This window comes from Biomphalaria glabrata, chromosome 15 (assembly GCF_947242115.1).
Source record: "Biomphalaria glabrata chromosome 15, xgBioGlab47.1, whole genome shotgun sequence".
Taxonomy (NCBI): Eukaryota; Metazoa; Mollusca; class Gastropoda; family Planorbidae; genus Biomphalaria; species Biomphalaria glabrata.
In genome coordinates this window covers 19,387,840-19,412,992 of record NC_074725.1, presented here as the reverse complement: position 1 = coordinate 19,412,992, position 25,153 = coordinate 19,387,840, and the positions used below count along the sequence as shown (strand labels likewise).

General features: G+C 34.2%; 1 protein-coding gene and 1 long non-coding RNA gene across 3 annotated transcripts; both read right to left on the bottom strand.

Annotated features, from left to right (window-relative positions):
* Positions 1-3,178: 3,178 nt before the first annotated feature.
* On the bottom strand, positions 3,179-11,295 carry LOC129923109 (uncharacterized). The gene is made up of 2 exons (XR_008775040.1): positions 9,023-11,295; positions 3,179-3,692 (listed from the first exon to the last, which is right to left on the bottom strand). It is a non-coding gene; the product is annotated as an uncharacterized LOC129923109 (long non-coding RNA).
* Positions 11,296-12,596: 1,301 nt separating this feature from the next.
* On the bottom strand, positions 12,597-21,772 carry LOC106056408 (aprataxin-like). Of its 2 annotated transcripts, XR_008775113.1 has the most exons (7): positions 21,519-21,772; positions 18,209-18,327; positions 15,779-15,832; positions 15,083-15,186; positions 14,173-14,254; positions 13,806-14,014; positions 12,597-13,293 (listed from the first exon to the last, which is right to left on the bottom strand). XR_008775113.1 is itself a non-coding variant. In XM_013213135.2 (6 exons), the coding sequence occupies exons 1-6, from the start codon at positions 21,678-21,680 to the stop codon at positions 13,924-13,926; spliced, it is 612 nt and encodes a 203-aa protein (XP_013068589.1). In that variant the 5' UTR covers positions 21,681-21,772; the 3' UTR covers positions 12,597-13,923. The 2 variants fall into 2 exon arrangements, 1 of the variants encoding a protein (XP_013068589.1); XM_013213135.2 differs by having other exon boundaries at positions 12,597-14,014.
* Positions 21,773-25,153: the final 3,381 nt, after the last annotated feature.

The window sequence follows — 25,153 nt, the reverse complement described above, 5'->3', positions numbered from 1 at the left end:
GCTTGAGCTAGCCAGGAAAACCAGTGACTTGGCAGAATTTAAGTCATTGGTTAATATGCATGACTAAATGCATGACGCGTAGGACGTAACCATCTTCTTTTTTGAAGTAACGTCTGTATTATATAAGATAAAGATATGATGCTGCTAAGGTTTGTGAACTTGTCCAACTCTTCAAGCGTTGACTCGCCAAGTCTGACGGGGCACCCTTCCTTTGCCTTCTCGAGTAAGAATAGGCTATATATTTACAGGCCTAAATCTATTTATTGATATTTTTAGCCTATTCATATGTTGAGCCCATTTATCCCCAATGTAACAAAAAAAAAAAAAAACTAGCAAAATTTTAAAAAATGTTTTTAAACAAAGCTTAGGCCTTTATAGGGGAAAGAACTGTACATTACATCCATTTATTTCAGTTGCGTAAGATTTATATCACCTTTTCTATATCAAACAAATATGATTAATTACCACTAATTAATTCAATTATTGACTTACCACTAGATTGATTAGTGTTTTTTAAAATCTCCTCTTCTAGGGACAGGCGTCTAGTGGATCCCAGGTAGAAGAATTCGTGTACGGCTTCTAGCTTCTTTTCATCAATGAGGATGGAGGGTGGCTTTGTGTCAGATGGCCCCCATCACGTTTGTTTTCTTGGAGCTAAAAGTTAGCCCATACTCCTTTAAGTCCTTACAGGCCTGAGAGAAGCTCCTCCTGTTTGTGTGCCACTAATGCTAAGTCATCTGCGAATAGCACATATATTATGGTGGTTCTGTTTTTCATTCTTTTTCCCTGAAGCCTTGTTTAACATGATCAATTAACAAGTGTTTTCACGATGATCACAACAAAACGTGTCATCACCATTATCAATATCTAGTCCAGTGGGTAATAGAGCTTTCGCCTTTCACATAACACAATATGAAACATCTTTTGTATCAACTTTTTACCTAATACAATTAACTTGTAGGCCTACAAAGCATGCACACTTAGACAGTCTTAAGTAAACATACTTTACACTTTAAAAAACAAGACGAAATTGTTTGTATTACTGGCGAATAGAAATATTATTCCGAAGAATTTATATTATCAATAAAATACTTTAAATCATCATTTAACTGCCTAAAGCAGTTATTGTCATTCTATTGAAAGCCTAGGTAAAGTAGGAAATAGAGAAATGATTTCTCACTTTGCCTGGACGTTTCGGGCATTCTATAGAATGCCCAGGCATGCCGGATTTCGCACTTTGCCGGCAACATCTATTCTATAATATATATGTTCAGGGCGTAGCAAGGTAGCCGTGGGCCCGGTTTCAGGAATATCTAGGCCCCACCCCCTCAATAAGAATAAGCGTGTGACACAAAAACTCGCCTATTTAGAAAACGACATCCCAGCGCAAGTATTGTACCTTTAAATTAAGCTTATTCATAATAATAATAATCTTTATTGTCCGTATGGAAATTTGTCTTATAATTTGTGCATTACACCAAACAAAAAACATTATAACTATAAGAAACCTGTTAGGACTGCAATGTTTTTACAACTTCTGAACAGAATTAAACGACTTGAAGTGTTTCAAATGAAAAAACAAATGTTTTATAAGTAGTTCTTCTCCAATTACACACATTTGCATAATGAAAACCCGTCAGTTTTTGCTCCATGAAAAAACACACACACAAGTGAGGCCAACATGCTATGTGTCATTTTTGATCAGTCGCAACTTCGAGAAAGACCGCTCAGCTAGTGACAAAGTAAAAAATAGCATGCATGCTGTGACAACGGAAAGTTTGGCAATAAAATGTAGTTGTCTATGATAAATAAAACAACAAAATCTCGTACCGTACTGAACACAGACTTTGTATGTGTTTATAGAAGGCTTCTTTCAAGGATTAAATCCCAGAATAGGCAAATATTCTATGGCAATATCATCTGGGTCGGAATTAGATAAGAGACAGGCAGGCATCATCGTATGCACTTAAAAGGAAACGACTTAAATGAACGACTTAAAAATAATGACAATTTATGCCCAAGAGATCTGTCAAGTTAAAGAGAAACAATGACATCGATAGTTCGGTAAAATACGTTGATTTTGAAAATCTCTTTGCATCTTTTTAAGGAAGCAGCCTTAAATTGTCGATGTTGTCCCCATGTAATAAAGCCGTGAATTTTCCGTGGAGGTTTTTTTCTTCCCATTGACGAATCTCATGCCCTACGTCGTCCCAAACGACATTGACATCCGACATTATTATTATTATTACAGAATTCGAAATTTATATTATGTTGCCTATAGAATAAAAAAAAAACAACAAAAAAACAATACTGTATATGTTTGTATTTTGTGCCAATGAAAATGAGCTTGAAAATGGGACTTAACCGCTGCTCTACTGTTAATATAGAAGTCAGCATTGATTACCTACCCTCTTTGATATATATAGATATGTGTGTGTGTGCGTGACACTTTACCACTATTGCAACTTTTCATGAGACTAAAGAGGCCAATCTATGATGTACAGCTGCGGTCACAGGCTGGACATCTATCTGTAATCACCAAGCGCTGTTGCACTTTCACCCTTCTACTTTCTGCTTGCCATTTCGCGTACTGGTCATTGTCGATTCACATTGAATGGCCAATGCGCAAAAGGGCAGTGGGAATAACTCTAATTCAGCTTTATTGTAGCCAATACATGGACGTCATTGGCGTTGTTGCACGAACAAAACCTGACGTAGAAAGGTTGGCACCATGCCCTTCAAACTCTTTTCTCTGGTCATCATCCAACAATATTGGCATTCCTTGATGGTCAGCATAAGTTCTACAGGCAAGCGCCGACAATGAGGAACATCCGAAGAAGAAATATGTAGCACTGACCAAAAACACTGCAAACATTGTTCAGCAATAAGAGTCAATAAAGGACCTTAAGTCTTTAGCCACGGTCGTTAGCGTCCCTGTCTTATTGATGTACAACATTGCTCAATAGCACATATGTGGGGAAATAGTTACTATTTGTTTATTTTGTGTAACGTTGTGAGAGTTGTGATGTTGCTAGTTCAGGCTGTCTTGAAGTCAACCAATTACTCTGCAATCGTTTGGGTGTAATTGTCCGGGTGTATTACGTGTAGTTGCACAACAATACAAACAAGAACTGGCACATCGATTTTAACTAGTGAAGAGATGTAGTCGACTCTGATGAACTATTCAACATGTATTTATTATGATAAAAGGGCCACAGTAGAAGTCTCTGTCACTAAACACGTCGTTACCCTGGAATGTTCTATCGCTAACTGATTTTCCGGTCTCTAACCCAACATATCCCAAACGTCACTAGTCCCGTTCAATATGCGTCTACTATGGTGCGTCGCTAAATAACTAAAATAACTAACCTATATAAATAAGGTGTCTAACAGATTCCTCCCCCCCTTGAAAAAAAAATATGTCAATATTTTTCCACTACTGTCAAGTCTTACAAGGGCGTTTTCAATTTAAGGGGAAGACAACAAACATAAAATCTTGACATCTTCATCTTGACTTCTTCATCTTGACATTTTCATCTTGACTTGACAGTTCTTCATATTCAATGTCAATGTTCATAACAGTTCATAACATTCCAGAATCATCCTCCTTAGTACACAGTTCATCATAGAGGAAAATGTGGCATCCTATGGGCATGTCCTACACATCTCAAATGTTCTTCACTGGCAGTAATCTGATAAAATACAATATTTCAAAAAACAATTACAAACTTTATTTACACATTCAATACATTTTTTTTTCTTACCACCCTTTTATACGCTTTTGTCCATTTTTCTTTTATACTCACCCTTTTCCATAGAACTAACTTTCGTCAATGATATATGAAATGATTCACACAAAAAAAAATATCCATACTTACTTTTAAATGCTTAACATCAACTTTACTTATCTCCCTTTTCATAACATATACATGGTGTCAATATATTAATATATATTACATACTCAATATAATCATAGTTTATTTACAGAAGTATTTCATTTCAATGTCATTCTAGACAATAGATCAGCTACAATATTCACAGCTCCACTAATAGCTTTCACTTCAAATTTATATTCCTGTAGTGCTAAGAACCATCTATAAACACGACTGTTTTTCATGCTCTTTTGCTGTATATATTGAATAGGTTTATGATCAGTTAATAATATGAATTTCCTTCCTATTAAATAGCTCTCTAGCTTAGTAATTACCCATATTACAGCTAAGGCTTCTCTTTCAATGACACTATATTTTTTCTCTGCCTCTGACAATTTTCTACTTACATATAATATAGGATGTAAGTTATCATAGTTCTGCATTAAACAACCACCAATAGCATTACCAGATGCATCAGTTGTGACATAAAATATTTTGTCTTTATCAGGTAGTCTTAATATTAGTTCATGACTAAAAACATCTTTAATTCTGTCAATAGCTTTCACACATTCCTCATTACAAACTACTTTTTGAGGTTTTCCTTTTTTAAGTAAGTCATTTAATGGATTCACTATTTCTGCTAAGTTTTTTATAAACTTTCTGTAATAATTTACTATTCCCAATATACTTTTAGTTTGTCTTTTTGTTGTAGGTATTTCAATATTAAGTACTTTCTTTATGTTATCTTCAATAGGGCTAATCATGTTGTTATTTACTTTATGTCCTAAGAAAATTATTTCCTCCAATCCTATTTCTACTTTTTCTGCTTGAATTGTAAGTCCACTTTCTTTTATTATTTTGAATACTTCTTTTACATCTACCAAATGTTCCTCCCAACTATTATTAAAAATACATATGTCATCCAAATAGCAAATAACATTTTCTTTGTTTCCAATTATCATGTTCATCATTCTATTAAATGTGGCAGGTGCATTTACTAATCCAAAACTCATATAATTCCATTGAAAAATACCATATGGTGTTACAAATGCTGTGTAAGGTTTTGCATTTTCTGTTAAAGGTATTTGCCAATAACCTTTAGTTAAATCTAATTTAGTAAAAAATTTTGCTCCATTTAATTTATGTAAAATATCCTCTATATTTGGCATTGGATATGGGTCAAATTCTGTGATGTTGTTAAGTTTCCTATAATCAATACATAACCTTATATCTCCATTCTTCTTTTTGGCTATCACAATTGGTGAAGCATAAGGAGATGTTGATGGCTCAATTATACCTGATTCTAGTAAATTGTCTATTTCTCTCTTTACTTTGTCTTGTAAATGTAGCGGTATTCTATATGGCTTAAGCTTGATAGGTTTTGGATCTGTTACTTTAATGTCATGTTTAATAATATTAGTTTTTCCTGGTATACTGGAAAAAATTTCTTTGTATTCCTGTATTATTTTAGTTATATCTTTTGACATTTCCTTAGTTAAATTATTAAGATTAATCTTTTGCCAAGTTTGATTCTCTTTTGTTTCTATTACAGGTATTTCCTTAATATCATTTTCATTATGATTTTCATTTGTTATTATCATCAAGCATTCTTCTCTTTCTGAAAATTTATTTTCTATTTCCTCCTGAATGTTTTGTATCAACTCATCTTCTCTATCATGATACAGTTTCAAATTATTTATGTGATATGTTTTAATTTTCCCATTTATTTCAATTTGATAATTCACATCACTAATTTGTTTTATCACCTTAAATGGACCTTTCCATTGTTTACCAATTTTATTTTTCAGGTCATTTATCAATATTAATACATTGTTTCCTACTTCTAGTGTTTTCAATTGTCTTTTCTTATTTATATTCTCATGAGCACTTTGTTTGTACTTCTTATTGTTGTTATATGCTTGAGTCCATATTTCTTTCAATTCTGTTGTGATTGTTGTTTCACTGTCATTATTTAATTTATTCTCATTGCCTATTAGATTTTCTTTAAAAACATCTAATTCATCTCTGGGTTTTCTTCCATGTATTATTTCATATGGTGAAAATTGTGTTGCTTCATGGATGTTGTTTCTATGAGCAAATAGTACATAGTTAATGTAATGATCCCACTTGTTCTGATTATTCTGAATTATTTTTGTTAGTGATCTTTTTAATGATCCACCATATCGTTCACATAAACCGTTACTCTCCGGGTGGTAAACCGAAGAGTATATGTGTTGTATATTGTATTGTTTAGTCCATTTCTTAAATTGTTCTGACTTAAACTGAGATCCCTGATCACTCAATATAATTTTAGGTATACCATGTCTTGTAATTACTTTTTGAGTTATGGCATTAATGATATTTTCTGCACTTGTATTTGATAATGGGATTGCCTCTGGGTATCTACTAAACATGTCTATTACTGTTAAAATGTATTTGTTATTATTTTCAGTTTGAATTAAAGGACCTATTAAATCAATAGATACTTTCTGAAATGGTGCTGTAGGTTCATCCATTTCTTGAATAGGTGCTTTATTCACTAGGCTTTTGTTAGATCTCTTTTGACATATGTCACATGAGTTTATGTATTTGTTGATTGTTGCTTTCATTTTGGGCCAAAATACTTGTTTTGACAAATTCCTATAACATTTCTTTACTCCCCTATGTGCTGCTAAATTATTATCATGTGTCATGATTAAAACATCTTTCCAATATTTCTGTGGTAAGACAAGTTGTTTTATTTTCTTGTTATCCTTACTTGTTTGTCTAAATAATATTTTATTCTCTATACAAAATTTCTCCATTGGATTATTATTGTTTTTATCTAATATTCTTGAATAAATTTTCCCAATAATATTGTCATTCATTTGTTCTAATGCAAATGTGGGTGTTGTTTCTTTTTCACTTTGAGATATTTGTGTTTCAAGACTATTTTGTGTTTCATTTTCTATCTCTCTTTCCTTAACATCTGTATTTTCTATTTGTATTACATTACTGGTTTCTTCTTCTTTATCATTACTTATTACATTTATTGTATTTTCCTGTTTCTCATCTTGTTTATTCATTGATCTTGTTATTACCATACTTGTTATATTTTGTGTTTCTATGTTTTCATGATTTTGTCTTATGTTTTTGTATTTGTTTTGCCAGTCTTCTAATTCTTTTCTTGAACATTCTTTAACTCCTTTTATGTTTCCTACTAACATATCATATCTCATTTCTGGTATTGCAATGCCATCACAATAACCAGTGAAAAATGGAGTTTCAATGTATACCCTTATAGCTTTAAATTCCCTTACAGTGCCATCTGCTAATTCTACTTTCTTAGTAAACCCTTTATACCAATGAGGTTTGACAAATTTAGTTTTTACTGCCAAAGTGTTACAACCTGAATCTCTGATTAATTCCACTGGAATTCTATCTACAAACCCTGGGTACACTGCAAAATTGTTCCTATTTCCTTCCATGAAATATATCCTATCTGTACCTTTATTTTTGTATTCCCTACTGTAACTCCTATTTCTATAATTTCCCTTGTCATTCCTATCTCTACTCCTATATCTATTGTTATTTTGTTCATTGTATCTATTTCTACTTCCAGACCTACTATTCCCTCTTCTACAGTTAGCTGCTATATGACCTTTTCCTTGACATTTAAAACAGGTTATTTCACTATATTTTCTATTTCCACTATTTGATCTGTTTCTATTTCTACTTCTATCAACATTTTCTTTGGTGTATCCTATTAAATCTACTTTGCTCTTATCCCTATCAGAAAATGGTTTATTTGGATAGGCATTTTTGTATACTCTCATTATTTCTGTTATTTCATCTATAGTTTTTGGGTTTCTTTCTCTAATAAAAGATTGTAACTGAGGATCACATTTATTTACAAAGTTGTCCACTAGAATAAAATTTTTTAATCCTTCATAAGAGTTATTCACTTTTTCTAATTTTACCCACTTATTGAAAAAATCCTTTTCCATATTAATGGTAGTTTGGGGTTCTATTCCTAATGATGGTATATTGTCAAAGTATTTCTTTCTAAAAGTTGTAGCATTATGACCATATGCATTTAATAACTCTCTTTTTAAAACCTGATAGCTATCATCAATATGATGGTCATGATTTTGGCATATTGTTAGAGCTTGACCATGAACAAAGTCTATCAGTATTTCAGACCATTCTTCTTCAGGCATATTAAATGTAGACATTTTTGCCTCATATCTTTTCAGGAAATCACCAATGTCATCCTTCTGTTCATCAAAACTTTGTATCTTTCTCTTTAGCCATGTCTGTGAATTAGGGTTGTCTCTTTGAGTGGTATAATTATTTGAGTTATTTGTGTTATTTCTTTGTTCAGTTTGGGCTCTGGCTTGTGCTGCGTCCAATCTCATCTTTTCCATTTTAGCTTCATGCTCTCTCTGCCTTTCTTGGTCTTCTTTTTGCTTTTCATATTCTTCCTTTCTGATCCTTTCTTGCCTCTCTATCTCTTGTCTTTGATGTTCTTCTTGTCTTTCTATCTCTTCTTTTTCCCTTCTTATTTTATCTTGACGTTCCATTTCTTCCCTCACAACTTGCTGTACATAAGCGGCTAAGTCTTTTCCTTTTAACTCCATGGCCTTTCCATCCTGCATAGCTGTTTCCTTAACCTCCTTAAGGTCCACATATGATGATGTAGCCATTGTGTTTTATATTTTATATATATTTTTACTTAGCCTATATTGGTTATGGCTATACTTTAAAAGTTTTTACACACTTTTATACAAGTTTTAAGTGTTATGTCTCTATCTATAGATTTAGTAAATGTGTAAATCTAGTCTGAGTTATTATGGTTATATTCAAATCTGTATATTAGGTCCAGTATTACACACAAATTTAAATCTAGTATATTATAGTATGTATAATAATACTATTTAGATCTATAGTTATCAAGAGCACTATGACTTTTAGATCTAGTATGAATAACTATGATCAATTTTAAAATCTGGTATGACTGAAGTCACAGTGAAGTGTTTAGAGTAAATTCAAAGACTGTCTAGAGTCTAGATCTAGATTAGATTATGGTTCTATTTAACCATACGAAACAAATATGTGTATACAATGTCAAATATATCTTCAACAAGATACATATATCTAGAATGTACTACCTTCATTCATTTTTCAATTAATAATATTTCAAATTAGAGTCTAGATGATTAAATTGTACCAAAGAGATGTACAACAATTTGCAGATCTAAATTTAGCCAGACGATAGTGTTTGACTACATAGCCAGTTTCGGCATTATTCTCATGGCAAAATCATATTTGATTTTAACCGCTCAAACTAAAATTATTTTAGTCTGATTCACAGTAAAAGAATCCTACCCGCACTTTCTATCATTAAGTGAAAAAAAAATACAGATCTAATTAAATTAATAAAAATAAATAATTTAAAATAATATAAACAAATGAAATAATTAAAATGAGACTATCGCTATGGGTTGGGATGTGACAATATGGCACACAATGATAACGTCACGAAGTAACCAGGCAACAACGGATATGACGTTTATACAAACAAAACAAATTACAATCCTAAACGTATAATATAGCTTTTCATCTAAATTACGTCTTCTACCCCGACGGGTTTTAAGGCGCACCACCTGATTTTACTCAGGCTAACGTACCAAATTTAGACAAAATCTATTTCTAAGGGCAATCTAAACATATACTAATAAGAAAAATGGCACTTAGCTTTTGATAAGAAAGATCCCTTTGTTCGGACTCCCGAATATGTTAGATCACAACAAATTCCACTGCCTCTCTTCCAGTTCTGACTCTGTTCTCCGGTGCTACCAGTATCCCACGTAATGCCACAGATGTCCTGATATGCCACAGCAAAATGTTCTAGTTTCTTCGACGACTGTTGATGACCGTATGTGTAGTTCCGACGACTTTGTGTACACAGTTACTGACGAATAGGTTAACGGTTCTTCTGGCGATGACTTGACTTGTGTAGACGACTACTGACAAATAACAGTCTCTTGACGGCAACTTGATCTGGACGACTGACGAATAACGAATTTCTTGACGATGACTTGATCTGGGCTGACGAATAACGGCTTTCTTGACGATGACTTGATCTGGGCTGACGAATAACGACTTTCTCGACGATGACTTGATCTGGGCTGACGAATAACGGTTCTCTAAAATAGTTCACTGCTTCTGCTGCTACTCTGGTAGTACGACGAAGTTTGCTGTTGTACTCTGCTTCACTAGACCAAACTGTCCAATGTAGACTAGGTGAGACCAAGGTCACCTCCGACGACGTTCCGTTATACGACTAACGGTTTTCAACGAAATTAAGTGGATGTAGCTGTTTCCACAACTTCACTGCTAACAAGTCTAGGTATGGTCTAGACCGACGAATACTAGATAGATCAATGTTCAGTACTGATAAAGATTACTTCACTAACCTTCCAAAGGTTAAACACAGTGACCGTTATAAACGTGGCAAGCAACCGGTTCAATGAGCAAACTGCTCCACAAGAATCTCTCCAAGGGTAAGACGACAGAGCGATTTCGATTTAGTTAGCTACCAAACTTGTAGTACTCACAATACTTCTGACAGCGGGCAAACTGTCCTTCTCGAAACTGACGAGGTAAAACTTGATACTCAATGTGGCTCCTATGACGAAGAAAAAATATGTCCAACAGGTTCACTAACGATCCCTCACTCGTTATGAATGAACGGTTTCTCTGGTTGTAGGTCGATTCAGCATATGAAGATCAGGCTTTGATAATATACTGGTTAAGCAGACCAGACGTTGCGATGATTACGGTCCTGACGAAGGTCACCCTGAGTTAACGGCTCGTTGAACGTGCGATCAAACAGGCGACGACTGTATGTAGATCTAGAACAAAGTCACCCTGCGATACTGCTGTGTTCAGCCGTACTCCGATGAAATCTTATATCTTCGAGTGCACGACCCTCACCTGAGTAAACGTTCTGCTTCGAGGTCCGGTACGATGTTCGGCTTCGAGGTTCGGCTTCGAGGTTCGGGGTCGCCACTGTGATGTTGCTAGTTCAGGCTGTCTTGAAGTCAACCAATTACTCTGCAATCGTTTGGGTGTAATTGTCCGGGTGTATTACGTGTAGTTGCACAACAATACAAACAAGAACTGGCACATCGATTTTAACTAGTGAAGAGATGTAGTCGACTCTGATGAACTATTCAACATGTATTTATTATGATAAAAGGGCCACAGTAGAAGTCTCTGTCACTAAACACGTCGTTACCCTGGAATGTTCTATCGCTAACTGATTTTCCGGTCTCTAACCCAACATATCCCAAACGTCACTAGTCCCGTTCAATATGCGTCTACTATGGTGCGTCGCTAAATAACTAAAATAACTAACCTATATAAATAAGGTGTCTAACAGAGTGTGTTCACAACATTGATGTAGTGTGCTACTGTCCGAGTCTCCTTCGTAAGTCCTTAGGACGTAATGATCTTTTTTTTTTGAAGTAACGTCTGTATTCTATAAGATAAGTTCATGTGTCGTTCTAGTTGAATAAATGTTTTAGGTTACTCCTCAGTATTTAGTTACTTCTTAGTACAACATTTTGGTGAGCTCAAAGCTGGTCGACATAACAGAGGCGCCTCACGGAAACGCTTCAAAGACCAGCTTAGGCGCCAACTTGCCTTGGCTGACATAGAAGAGAGCACCTGGTTGCATGCGGCCTCAAAACGATCGAGACAGCTGGAGGTCACTCACAAAGGCAGCGGGATACACATTTGAGACCAAAAGAAAATCCGCTGCCGAGGACAAACGCAGACGGCGAAAAGAAAATCTTAATCGACCACCTGCGGGCATTGGTTATGCTTGCCCTGGATGTGGCTAAATATGTAGGTCACAGCCACGGGAAATACTGCATTCCTCACTAATCTTCGGACAAGCCTCATTATTACAACATTGCTCAATAACACATTCAAACAATTTTTAATATTATTAATATGTTGAGTATTTCATATATTTACTGAAGGGATTATGGTTGTATTGGTGTCACAATTTTGTTTTGTCTGGTATGAACAGAAAATTATTTGAAATTATTTTATTTGAAACATTGTCAGTTTGAAATGTTTATAGTTCAAATTGCTTCCATCAAAAGATCAGAGGATTACGTGACCAGGGGATTAAGCAAATGGGTGATTAAGTGATGGCAGATTAAAAGGCAGGGGATTAAATGATTGACACAAGGCAGACTGTGTGATGTTGCTTGTTCAGGCTGTCTTGAGGTCAACTATAGATGACTGTTGATTTCAACCAATTACTCTGCAAGCGTTTGAGTTTTATTGTTCGGGTGTATTCAGTGTAGTTGATCAACAATACAGAATAAACAAGACATCGGTTTTAACAAGTAAAGAGATGTAGTCAACGCTGATGAACAACTTCACATATATTTATTCTAAGAAAAGGCCACAGTAAAAGTCTCTGTCAACTAAACACGTCGTTACCCTAGAGGATTATATCGCTAACTGATTTTCCGGTCTCTAACCCAACATATCCCAAACGTCACTAGTCCCGTTCAATATGCGTCTTCTATGGTGCGTCGCTAAATAACTAAACTATAAATAAGGTGTCTAACAACTGATACAAATTGCTGATTTTACATTGCCAATCACTGTTTCAAATATGATGTATTGAAAAAAACAAAACAGTAAAACAAAAACAAGCAAAAAAGTATAATTCTTTTATTACACAAAAATCAAAATATATTTTTTTGGGAGTGTGAAAAGAATGCATAGCTTTTAAATAAAAAAAAAATTACACACAATTTTAACATGCCACTAAAGAGTACTGTATATGATTGTGCGATAGTGTAATAAAACATTTTTGAACAGTTACTCTTCTCTGTACTGGATTGGAATAGTAAAAAAAAGTACATAGGCCATAACAAGTGTCACAAGCAAATTTGGCAAGCAAGGGGGGGGGGATCAAGCCTTGAAATTTGTTTAAACTAGAATAACATCATAACTTTTAGATATAAGTGACTCTTACTAGAATGGCTAAATATATCTCAAAGAAAATTCCATGGGATGCCAAGTCACTTGTTGAAAATGATAATCTGAAATTTGTCTGTTTCATATCACTAGATAGGCTTGATGAATCTATTACATTGTAATTCAGAGATATGGCTAGCTGGTCATGTGCTCTAGACTGTCATTAGGTTATCTCAATGGTCCTGGGTTCATATCCTACCCACTTTCATCCTCTGTGGTACTGGGGGAGGTTTGTACTAGGTAGTAGTTTATCTTCAACTCTGAAGGAACAATAATGAACATCCAAAACTTGTAAAAATAATACAGAAAGTAAACAACTAGAGTTAATTTGATTAAAATATTTGAGTTTTAATTTGTAGATTAAGTTAATGTGGACACGAAGAAGTCCAAAGAATCAAACACCAAAAAAAACGACATGTACACAAATTCAACATAACTGTAACAGGTAAAAACAAGGGCCACATGAAACCCTAGCACTGAGAATGATTTATTCCTGACACTGTCACAATGTACTGCAATGGCTGATACCATCACACAATTTTATTGAGGGGTTCTTCTTTGGTCACTTTCATTCTTGGTTTCAAGCAACCAAAGGCCATGCACCTCAAGGAGTTGCTCCTAAACGTATTATATGACCACCATAGCACAACTGCCACTTTCAGCTTTTGGGACAATGAGGCAGACCCTTTCTGAAAGGATAATTTGAACTTTCTAGACCAGTTTAGGAAGTCTCTGCTGAATCGGATAGCCAAAGCCTACGAGACTTCAATCATCCAGAGCCATGCAGTAACACAATAAGCCAGTTTTCCTTTCACTGTTTATTCTATCCATAATTCACTCAGAATTTCCACAATAACTGAAAATATACATTTCTGTTGCGTTAATTGCTTTTTTATATTTAACTGATTTTAAAGCAGCCATCAGGAAGTGACCTAAAGTAGTCAAAGTATAAAAGACTAGCAAATAATTTGCATTCTCAATAACTCTTTTCCAGCTTTTAATATTATTTGTTTTCTCTTCTGGTAACGTCATGGAGAACAATGTGATCTTTGAGCTTTGGGAGTGTGGAGAAACTTTGTTTGCATACATGACAACTGTGAAAAAAAAAAGATATTCCATTTTTTCTAGGTTAACAATAACTAAATTCTTAAGTCTTTTATGATAAAATTGCATACGTAATAAATATACAAAAGATATGTATAATGTTTTGCTAGTAGATTTTAATAAAGAAAAGAGAAGGCTTGTAACTAACCATAAGTCTTTTTTCAGCAATAAACTAATTTCTTCCTGGTCAATTTCAAATCTTCCTTTTGTTTCAATTTCTTTAATTAGATCTGGTTCAAAAAACAAAATAGGATCAATTTAGTTCTAAATTGAAAACATTAAAAAAAAAGAAAATAAATGAGTATGAAAAGGTTTATGGTATTTGGTAATTTCATAATGCAAGAAACAAAGATCTAACTCTTGTACCATAAAGTTCATTCAAACAAAACTCTGTCTAAGGTTGTATTAAACCTTAAATAAGGAACAAAAATCATATTCAAATAACAGATGGGCTTCAGACAAGAACACTTTTTCAATCTCAGAATTCTTTGTATCTTAAATTCAACAAGCTAACATCTGACAACAATGAAAGTCCCCAAAAGTCAGTAAAAACTTCACAAAATTGTCAGGTCTTGCAAAGACCTTCTCGTCAACAGAATTTTTTTTTAGGTGAATCAAAGAATGAACCAATACAAATTTTAAAAAAATATATAAATGATGATAGTATTTAAAATGAAAAACACTTCATAATCATTAAGAATACAATTTAGAATGCAAAAGAAGTATTATGAGTAAGTACAATAATAACATGAATATATGGTGCTGAGTTAAAAGTTCAGGATTGGTGTCCTGGGGAGGATTGCAATGTAATGATGCACTTGAGTCTGTTACACCTATAAAGTAGTAGGTTATACAAGATTTGTATGTGTTGTGCATATTATATGCTAGCTAACCACAATACAAAAACATTTTTCCTCACAGTATCAAAGATAAAACTAGATTAAATTAAATGATGGATCTAACAATGTGAAATAATTAACTAGATCTGCCAACTTAAATTACAGGTTGAAGATTCTAAGTTACATCAAAAAAAAAATGTGTACACATTTAAAACCAACCTGCAGAGTCTACGAAATTTTCAGTGTTAAATGAATTCCAATGCTTCACAGTTTTTAAACACGAACTGTTAAAGTCTTGACTTATTATATGCATATGTAAGTGGCTGAAATGTAAAAAAAAAGTTATCTGTCATGTAATCTGTAGCTAAAAGCAGGTTGAAAATATGGATTTTTTACAACTCTAACTTAAAAAACTAATCTCAAGCCAGTTAATTGTTATGCTGGATTCTTTACTACTTTTTTTATAGACCATTACATGCAGAATAGTCACAGGTCCAATTAATCTCATGGTCTAATAAAATTCTTTGTTTTTCTTTCAACACACTTTTTGCTGCCGACAAGCCATCCTGTTACTGATATATAGAGTAAGCTCAAGTAAGCTGGAGATTTTTAAATCCCTACAGTATTTCTGGTGACAAAACCTAGGTAAACCAGCATCAGTATGGTTTTTAAATCAATCAAATATTTTTCTTTGAGGCACCATATAAGTGGTATATCAGTCCCTGTTGATATTAGTTTCTCTTACAATAAACTCTCCCTTCTGCCAGTTTCTAATTTACACTCCTTTAACTTATGGATATGCTCGGCACAATATTCTATTAAAAAGCAGCTCAGTTCAGTTATGTCCAAACGAAGGTGGGTTAATTTTAGTTACACTGGGTAAAGAGCATATACCTATTAATCTAATTTATTTACCTCATACTAGGAATTGCATGATAACCAAAACGAAATTTCAATTCTTTATTAGCTCTGTGAATAGAGATGAATGATTGTATGAAGAATAAATAAATTATTGAATTAATACCTGTGATCAAAAACATATTTTTGTTTTGCCTCCGGTCAAAGCCAAAGCAACAGGTCATAGCTGCAATATCAACTGATTAATATTACTTAACTAAATTAAACTGAATTAAAACAAAATAATGACTTTCATTTTCCTTATCTGTCAGTCAAATAATAGCAATGGATCCCAGCAAACATCCAAAGAGAAGGAAATGAGAAAGCTGACATGCTGGTCAAATATTGGAGAATGAGTACCAGAAAGAAGTTAAAAATTCGACCCTATACAGAAGAGATGAAGAAAATAATAGAGAGTACTATAAACCAAAAATGTTCTGACCTAAACTTTAAAAAAAAGATGAATATTTCAAGATATCCGGACATGATCAATATATAATTTTTTTTTTTATGTAAATAGGCATGGTGGCTAAGTGGTAAAGCTCTTGCTTCTGAACCTAGAAGACCCGGGTTTGAATCTCAGTAAAGACTAGGATTTTGAATTTTAGGATTTGTAAGATGCCCATGAAGTCCACCCAACTCTAATAGGTGCCTGACTTTAGATAGGGAAAGTAAATGTGGTAGGACATTTTGCTGGCCAAATGACATCATTTTAACCATTTGACAAAAAATGACCTTTACATTATCTGTCTTTTAGATCGCAAGGTCTGAAAGGGGTACTTTACTTTGCTAAATAAGACACAACAGAATAAAAGAAAACCAATTCCAGATGCTGAAAACTGAGACTAGTGAAACATGCCCTTGCAGAATGCTGACAATGTCCTCCAAACTGCATACTGTAATGATATGCTGGAACAAGACACTAGCCCCAGAACAACCCTTATAGAAGAAAAGCTGTATTGAGAGCTGCCTGATCTGGAAATCACTTGGAAGTTCATTTCAGATATAGGACTAGTTATCTAAATGCAGAAGTTACTTCAAAGTTGTTGTTTTTAAATTCAAATTAATTAAATATTGTTACGTATTTCTGAATCTTCTGGCTAGATGTATTAGTTGGCACACAAATAAAAACACTGTAAAGAACTTGACGACTAAACTTTCAGTTTCATATAACTATTAACTCTAACAATTTGTTACTGTAACATGTAGCGTAGAAGACTGTACAATATCTGTCAGTTTACAGTTAGCTATACTTCGTTGCAATTCATCTCTTCACTTCGTTGTAATTCATCTCTTCTCAACTTGCATCGAGCCGTATTCCACAGAACAGACCAACGACACACTTCCCAGTGTCGCTCCAGGTCTCCCAAAGCTGAACCAAGTCGTACTCAAGTCTACCGAATCAGAGCCGTACACGTCTTACATCGACTGTATCGACTGTAACGGCTCAAGTCCACTGTAGTATGCTGTATAGACTTTAACGACAGTAGTCTACTCCAGTTAACTCTACCCTAGTTAACTTGCATCGAGTTGTACACATCAGTACCGACGACTCACTCACGACTGACTTTCACATTAACTCTCTGGCTTATATAGAGTCCCTAATCGCTTGTCCAAAGTTGCACAAACACGGCTAGTATCCTCTGGAATAACACGTGGGGAAACGTCACATCCTGTCTTTGTTTATACATGTAGATTCCAGAAAACATCGGCTGCAGTGCCATCTTGCCGGGTCACAAGTTGTGACCTCTATCTGTCACTGGACATTGCTAGTACCTTCTGGAATAACACATAAGGACACGTCACATCCTGTCTTTGTTGATACATGTACATTCCAGAGAACACCCGCTGCTGTGTTATCTTGCCGGGGTCATACGTTGACCTCTACCTATCACTGTCATTTGTAACAATATTAACCTAAAGATAAAAGTAACATAAAATTTAGCTTTTTTTATTAAATATAAAAGTTGTAAACTTAAACTAAAAGTTTAAAGACAAGGAACTCCTAACAGACAATTTGATTAAAATCAATTCTTTTAAAAATATATTACTAGAAAATATATTTATTATCAAACAAAACTGGGATAGACATGCTTAAAGACATCCATAAAGCAAGACATGCTACTCTAGAGCAAAGAAGAATGTTTGAGATGCAGTATATTGCATCAGACAGCACTTAAAAAAAGGTTATAAGACTAAGATGTGTGGCCTTATTTTATTATGCTCATAAAAAGTACATACACTTGACCTTCAGTAACCATGATGTCATGCCCCTTTACTCTTGAGGTAGTTTGTGACACAGTAAATAATAATAATGCAAATTAACCTTTTAATTCTTGCTGATATGGAGTTGGTCAACAGTTAAGAATTTGAGAAACAATGACAGAGGTTAATGCATCTTGAAGGGGGAATGCACAATATATTAGAAAGATATTAAATGAAACCCACCGATTTGCAAAAGCTTCCCCTTTATTGTGCATATATTTGAGCAGATCAAGGTCGTTTTTTGTCATACTTCTTAAATTGGGCATCTTTCTTCTTGGTAACACAAGAAAATGATATAAGGCCTGAAAAATAAAATAAATAAATAAATATCTTTTAAAATTTAATTACATTCTATATCAAGATTTGAAATTCAAAGTCATCCCAACTCACAAGATTAAAACCTTTGTGCATGGTTGGGCCAGCTGAAATTTTCATCCTAAATAATATAATTTGTTTGTAAAATGTTTTCCATGTTTTGGATGTTCCTTTTCAGAGTTGAAGATTATTTACTTCCTAGTCCAAACCTCCCGCAGGACGATGGGGGATGAAAGCAGGCAGGGTTTGAACCCAGGACCATCAATTAGCACTATCAACCCTGTTTAAATTTTTAGTATCATGTTCATATTAGGTTATTCCGTAAAGCTTGGGTACAAAAAACAACAACAATGCAGCCATAGCAGAACGATGTGGAGGATGAGACCAACATTATTGTTCAACCAATTACTGGCCAACATGTTGTGTCCCATAGCCTGGTTGCGACATCAGTTCCAGAAGGGAGACACAGAGTGTGGGAAAAGTGAAAACAAGCTGTTTTGAGCTGGTGTCAAAAGAAAATTTTGAAGATTAGAACAATTTTTTATTTATTCTCTATCATGTTGCATTAGCTACCACATTCTATAGCAATAGTAAAAAGGTTTTTAATTATTGTAGTGTTTCTCACACCTTTTTCCAGTGGAGCCCCCTAATGATAAACCAAATTTTGTTTTTGACCCTGCTGAGGGTCTGGGGAAGCGCCATAACTTCCCAGTGGGGTCTGAGAGTTTTTAAGAATGTAATGAAAAGGAATAGAATTTTCCAGTTTTTCTTTGCACAGGTTCCTCCTTCAACCAGTAAGGGGATCTATAGGAGCATTGAAAGCATTCCCATAGTGCTTTGAGGCACAGCCTCAATCATTTGCCTGCATTCTGAGCTTCTGAAATTTATTCTCCTCATATCTACAATGCATTTCTTCTCATAGTAAGAAGAAGGAAGTAAAAAATGGGTGAGATAGGCCAATATTTGTTTTTCTTCGCAATCAGAACTATTATTAAGTCTAATAAAGAAGGAGGAAGCACTAGCCATTACTATTATATTATGTGACAGACATTTGAAGTACATAGACATACTTCTGTAATTGGTTTGATTGTCATAATAACATTTTTTTTGTACTGGATTAAATGACTTGTCATTTGCTTTTTTTTTTTTTTTTTGCTACACAATAGTCAAGAATGTATGAAAGTTGGGAGAAATTCAACCATTCTGACAAATTGTGTTATCGGAAAGTATGTCAAAAAATTGTTACTTTTACTTAAAATATTTTAATTTTTGGAACATTGGTAAAATGTGTTATAACTTAATAACTAACTACAATTTAAATACAATAAATATATTATTTTTTGTCCCATGAAAAACATATGGACTGGCTTCTAGTTTGAGAAAAGCTAAAGTTTCAGGTTAATTATAGATCTAGATTCTAGAACTATAGATCTAAATCTAGAAATTCTAGATAATTTTTGCAAAAAATCAAAAAATATTATAATACTAATAATAAATATATCTACTAATATTATAAATAATTGTTATCTTATCTTATATAATACAGATGTTAATTCAAAAAAGATGATTACGTCCTACGCGTCATGCATCTAGTCATGCATGTTAGCCAATGATTTAAATTCTGCCAAGTCACTGGTTTTCCTGGCTGGCAACCCATTCCATGCTCTAATAGCACTAGGGAAGAAGGAGTATTTGTACAAATTTGTTTAAGTATATGGAACGAGGAATGTGCCTTTATCTTTGTGTCTTTCTGAGTATTTTATTAGATTTTGTATTTGAAGATTATGATTCAGTGTTTTATGTATAATTGCTACTTTACTTTTGAGTCTTCTCTCCTGAAGGCTTTCTAAATTTAGTCATTTTACTCTTTCTCTCCTAATTAACGATACTATTGTTGATTTAAACTCATTAAATTAATGTTTGACTTAATAAACTTTACTTAGTGTTATATAAAAAGAGCATACATTCCCCTTTAATTCTATACCAATTAAAACATTTTCTGATAGCAAATGACAAAGTTATTGAAGCTTAATCATAACAGGGTAGTGAAATAGTAATGAGCAAAAATTAAGAATTTCCTCAAAACGTGGAAAAATAATTACGGAGAGAAAGAGCTCATTTATTATAACACCTAGGTATTTTGTGTTTTTAGTCTTGGTTTACCATGAATAAGATAAGTGGAATTTATTTGCTTTAGTTTTTATGCTACTCGAATCTTCATAACTGACATTTTCTGGGTGGAAAGACATATTATGCTCCAATTTGATTCCCTTTTCTGTCATTTATCTAATTCTCTTTGTAAAATTTCTGTATCTTGTGTTGTTTTTATTGTTCTACATATTATGCAATTGTCTGCAAATAATCTGACTTTTGTTCCTGAACTAATGCAATTTTGTAAATTTTTAATGTAAATTAAAAATAGTAGTGGACCTAAGACTGATCCTTAAGAATAAGATACACCTGAGATTACTGTTATTGGTGTTGATTTAGAGCCATTTAATAAATTTGATTTATTATTAGGCCTACAGTTTGTTCTTTTCCTATCAGAAAATTGTTAATCCACCTGGTTATGGCATATGGTGGTGAACTTTGTCAAAATTGTTGGAAAAGTGTATAAAGATAGCTTATATTTGCTCACTATTAGATATCTTAGTTACTAGTATTATCTAAACCTTTTGAAAAATCAATTAGATTAGTCCTATTCTGTATTCAATTGTGTTTCACTTGTTGATGACTTGATTTTGATCTGGATGAAGATCTAGGCCTATATTTCCAAAAGTTAGTATGGAATAATAATAATATGGTATGGGACATACGATAGATCTTCTTATCTTATAATTATATTTGTTATATAATACGGATGGCTGCCTGGTCGTGAGGTTTGCGCACTGGACTGTCGTTCGGATTTATCGATGGTCGATGGTTCAAATCCTGCCCGCTCCCATCCCCCGTCATCCTGCGGGAGGTTTGGACTAGGAAGTAAACTATCTTCAACTCTGAAGGAACATCCGAAACATGTAAAACATTTTACAAAGGTCTTACAGACGTTACTTCAAAAGAAGAAGATTACGTCCTATGGTACACGGCATGCATATTAACCAATGACCTAAATAAATATAAACTCTAGTAGATCTTAAAAAAATAGATCTATATTTAAATTATTTATTTATTAACCAACTTTGGGATATTTATCTTTAATTATCACTATTTGATCATCACTATCAAGAATTTGTTGAGGATCGCTCATTGCCGCCGTAAGGGCTTGACTCCAATGACCACTTGTAGTACTTGAACTCATGTTTTTGAAGCTTTTGAAAACTGTAAACTGTAATAATTTCATAGACTAGATCTAGATCTAAATGAAAAGGAAACAATGAAAGAGTCGAATCAACAAAACCAGAGTAGGACTACGTCACCGGAATGTTTACATTAGGCAACAACTCACCGACCTATATATAAATTCAGTCCAATAGACCTATTGTCACATAGGTCTGTGATTTGATCAGTATCGGAGATCGGACATAGATCTAGTATCGGATAAAAATTTGCTTCCGTTTTCCAGTCTACTATGTATGGGTCTGTGTTCAGTCCATTTGTCACCATTTTAGACCAAGAAGACGTCAGCACATAGATCTACCTTAATTAACCTTTAAAAAGGGAAAACACGGCCAGACTAACAGATGACAAAACTGAAAAGTTGCTTACAGTTGCGATAGAGTTCACCCCATTAGTTGAATCTAATATAGACAAAAGCTGGGAAATTTCAAAGAAACTCTGGAGAGAAAGCATCAGGACTGTTTTTGATGATAAGAGTACAGAGATAAGAGAACTTTTACATGAAAAGCACAAGCTCTGTAATTTGTATTTGAACAACACAAACACCAAGTCAATCAAAGATGCATTTAACAACATCCGTTAAAATGTGCTAAAACAATTACGTCTAATGCAAGATACCTGGCTCAACATAAAACAAGGTTACAAAGACAGTAGGCCTATATAGGCCTATGTGTGGAAAACAAACTCAAAATCGGCCCCCGAAATTGAATGTGGAGTTAAATGTGAACCTGGCCTAATTGGTGTCTTATAATGAATATCTAATTGATCTAATTGTTTTGTAAATACTCTTATTCAAATCCTAAAAAAAAAAAAAAATAACCATTTCCGTAAATAAAATTAAAAAATTCCTTTGGCTGAATGCTCTTTGGCTGTATACCAGCTCTGCTGAAAAACTATTTAGCCTAAATTAATTGTTGTTTTAAATTATCCCCAACTTATATGCATACTAAATAGATTTTTTTCTCTTAAAAAAATTAACATTATTTTTGGGTAAATTTAGTAGTTAATAAGATAGAACTTACATTACGTAGCAATACAAATGTAAAAAAAATATTTTTTTTGGACAAAAAACCTAAAATCATTTGCATAAATGTGTTAAAAATATGGCAGATAACCACCTCCCCCACTAAAGAGTCTCCCGTGTTTGTTACTATTAATAGTTAATAGTTGTAAAAGTGGTGTATTTTTATGAAAAAAAACTGCTTGCATAAGTGATTGAAAAAATTAGATTTTTGCTTTTAGAAAAGAAAAAAGTAGCCTTTGCATCAGAAATTTGAATGGACTAAAATATTATGATGTCGAATTTTCACTATCTTTTCTAGCTTACGAGATCTAAACGGGACGGGCGGACGGACACACATTTCACACAAAAGTAAAAAAAAAAAGTGGAAATAATACAGGAACTCATTGACAAGCACGATATGAAGAACTTCTTCCATGCCATAAACGAAGTCTAAGGTGCCACAAAGTCGGGCTCATCCCCTCTACTAAATGCTGATGGGACAAACCTATTGACAGATAAGAAGGAAGAAATCTTAAACGATGAGCCGAGCGTTTTGAAAAGGTTCACAGAGTCCAGACTATACTCCTTCCATAATAAATGATGCGGCCATAAACAGGCTACAGCAAGTAGGCCTACCAATAAATGCAGAGGTTTACAAAAAGGTGGTTAAGTCCTGATTGAAAGACTTTATGAGTTTTCTTATGCGGGAACAAGTGTCAATACCACAAGACTTTAAAGTTGCCACAATTGTCCATCTATACAAGCGCAAAGGAAACCGCCAAATCTGCGACAACCACAGAGGAATTTCTCTTCTTTCTAATGCTGAGAACACCCTCGCTCATATCCTACTAAATCGGCTAATTCATCATCTAATACATGGACTACTATCAGAAAGGAGCGTGGAATGATCTTTACGGCAAGGTAGCTCCAAGAAAAATGCCACGAACAAAATGACGACTTCTTTTCAATATATGTTGACCTAATAAAAAAAGTTGACACTGTTAATTGAAAAAAAAAAAAAACGACTCTGGAAGATCACGTCTAAGTACAGATGTCCACAAAATTCGTAACCATGGTGAGACTATTTCATGATGGCATGAAGGCAACTAGAGAGTGGAGAACCAGTATCAACTGGAGTGAACCAAGGTTGTGTCCTAGCACCCACTCTGTAGAGTACCACACGTTCTCTGCTATGTTGACAGATGCATTCATAGATAGAGATAGTAAAGCATAATTAAAACGTATAGATTGGATTTTGGATACTTCAACCCAAGGCGGCTTAAATCAAAATCAAAAATAAAATCAGCAACAATCATGGAATTGCTATTTGCTGACGACTCTGCCCTAATTGACTTCTCCGAAAATGATATGCAGAGCATTGTCAATGACATTTCAATAGCATATTCAGACTTCGGCTTCACTATAAAAAAAAAGAAAAAAAAAAGGCTGAAGTCTTACATTTGCTTGCTCCAGGTAAAACCTAGTCGGATCCAAGCATTGATATAAATGAACAGAAAATAAATGCAGTGGAGTGTGAGTGGACAGGTTCACCTACCATGGCAGCACACTCTCCCAAAACAAAAACACCGATAATGAAATGGACTTGCATATCACCAAGGTCGGTGCATCCTATATGGTACACTGTCTAAAATGTTTGGAATAGACGAGATATTACCACAAGCTAGGGGTCTATTTGTCTCAGAAAAATGGGCAGCATACAGATAACAGACAAATACAAAAAAAAACTTAACCACTTTCACATGGTCTGTCTCAGAAAAATACCGAATTTAAAACCTGATAGTTATTCGAAGAGCGTCCCTGGAAAGCATCCACACAATCTTGATGTAGTCTCAGCTGTGATGGGTAGGCCACGTCTTCAGAAAGGAAGACTCCCGCATCTCTTAGTGCTCACAAGGTGGGACAAGGAAAACACTTCAGGGATACCCTCAAATTGTTTCTGAAAGCCTTCAGCATTGATTCTGCCACCTGGGAGAAGGAGGCACGATACAGCATTAAGAGTTCGCGCTGTGAAAACAGGCAGACAAATTGCAGAGAACAATTAAGAGAATATCGCTGACAGAAGAAAAGGGTTAGAAAAAATAACAAGGCTAATGATACTAGTTGGAGCTGGAGTAACCTGCAGACAAACACTCCGGGTTCACATAGGTCTCACCATGAGGAAGCACGAAACCACAGTTCGAAACCCTAACCCCCCCCCCCCCCCATGACAAAAGTGGTCTTCATAAAAAAGTGGTCTTCATTGACTCTTCATCAAAACGCGATGTACGAACTATATAACAAATAGAAAAACAAAACAATGTCCTCCTTTCGAGATCTGTCTTCCTTTGGGTAGACTATAATTATAATATGGCTATTTGAACCAAGAGTAACCTATATCTATGTCTATCGTTCATGTTGTCTTATTATAACAGAGATTTGAGTTGGGCAAATTTTAAAGAAGAAAAAAAAAGACT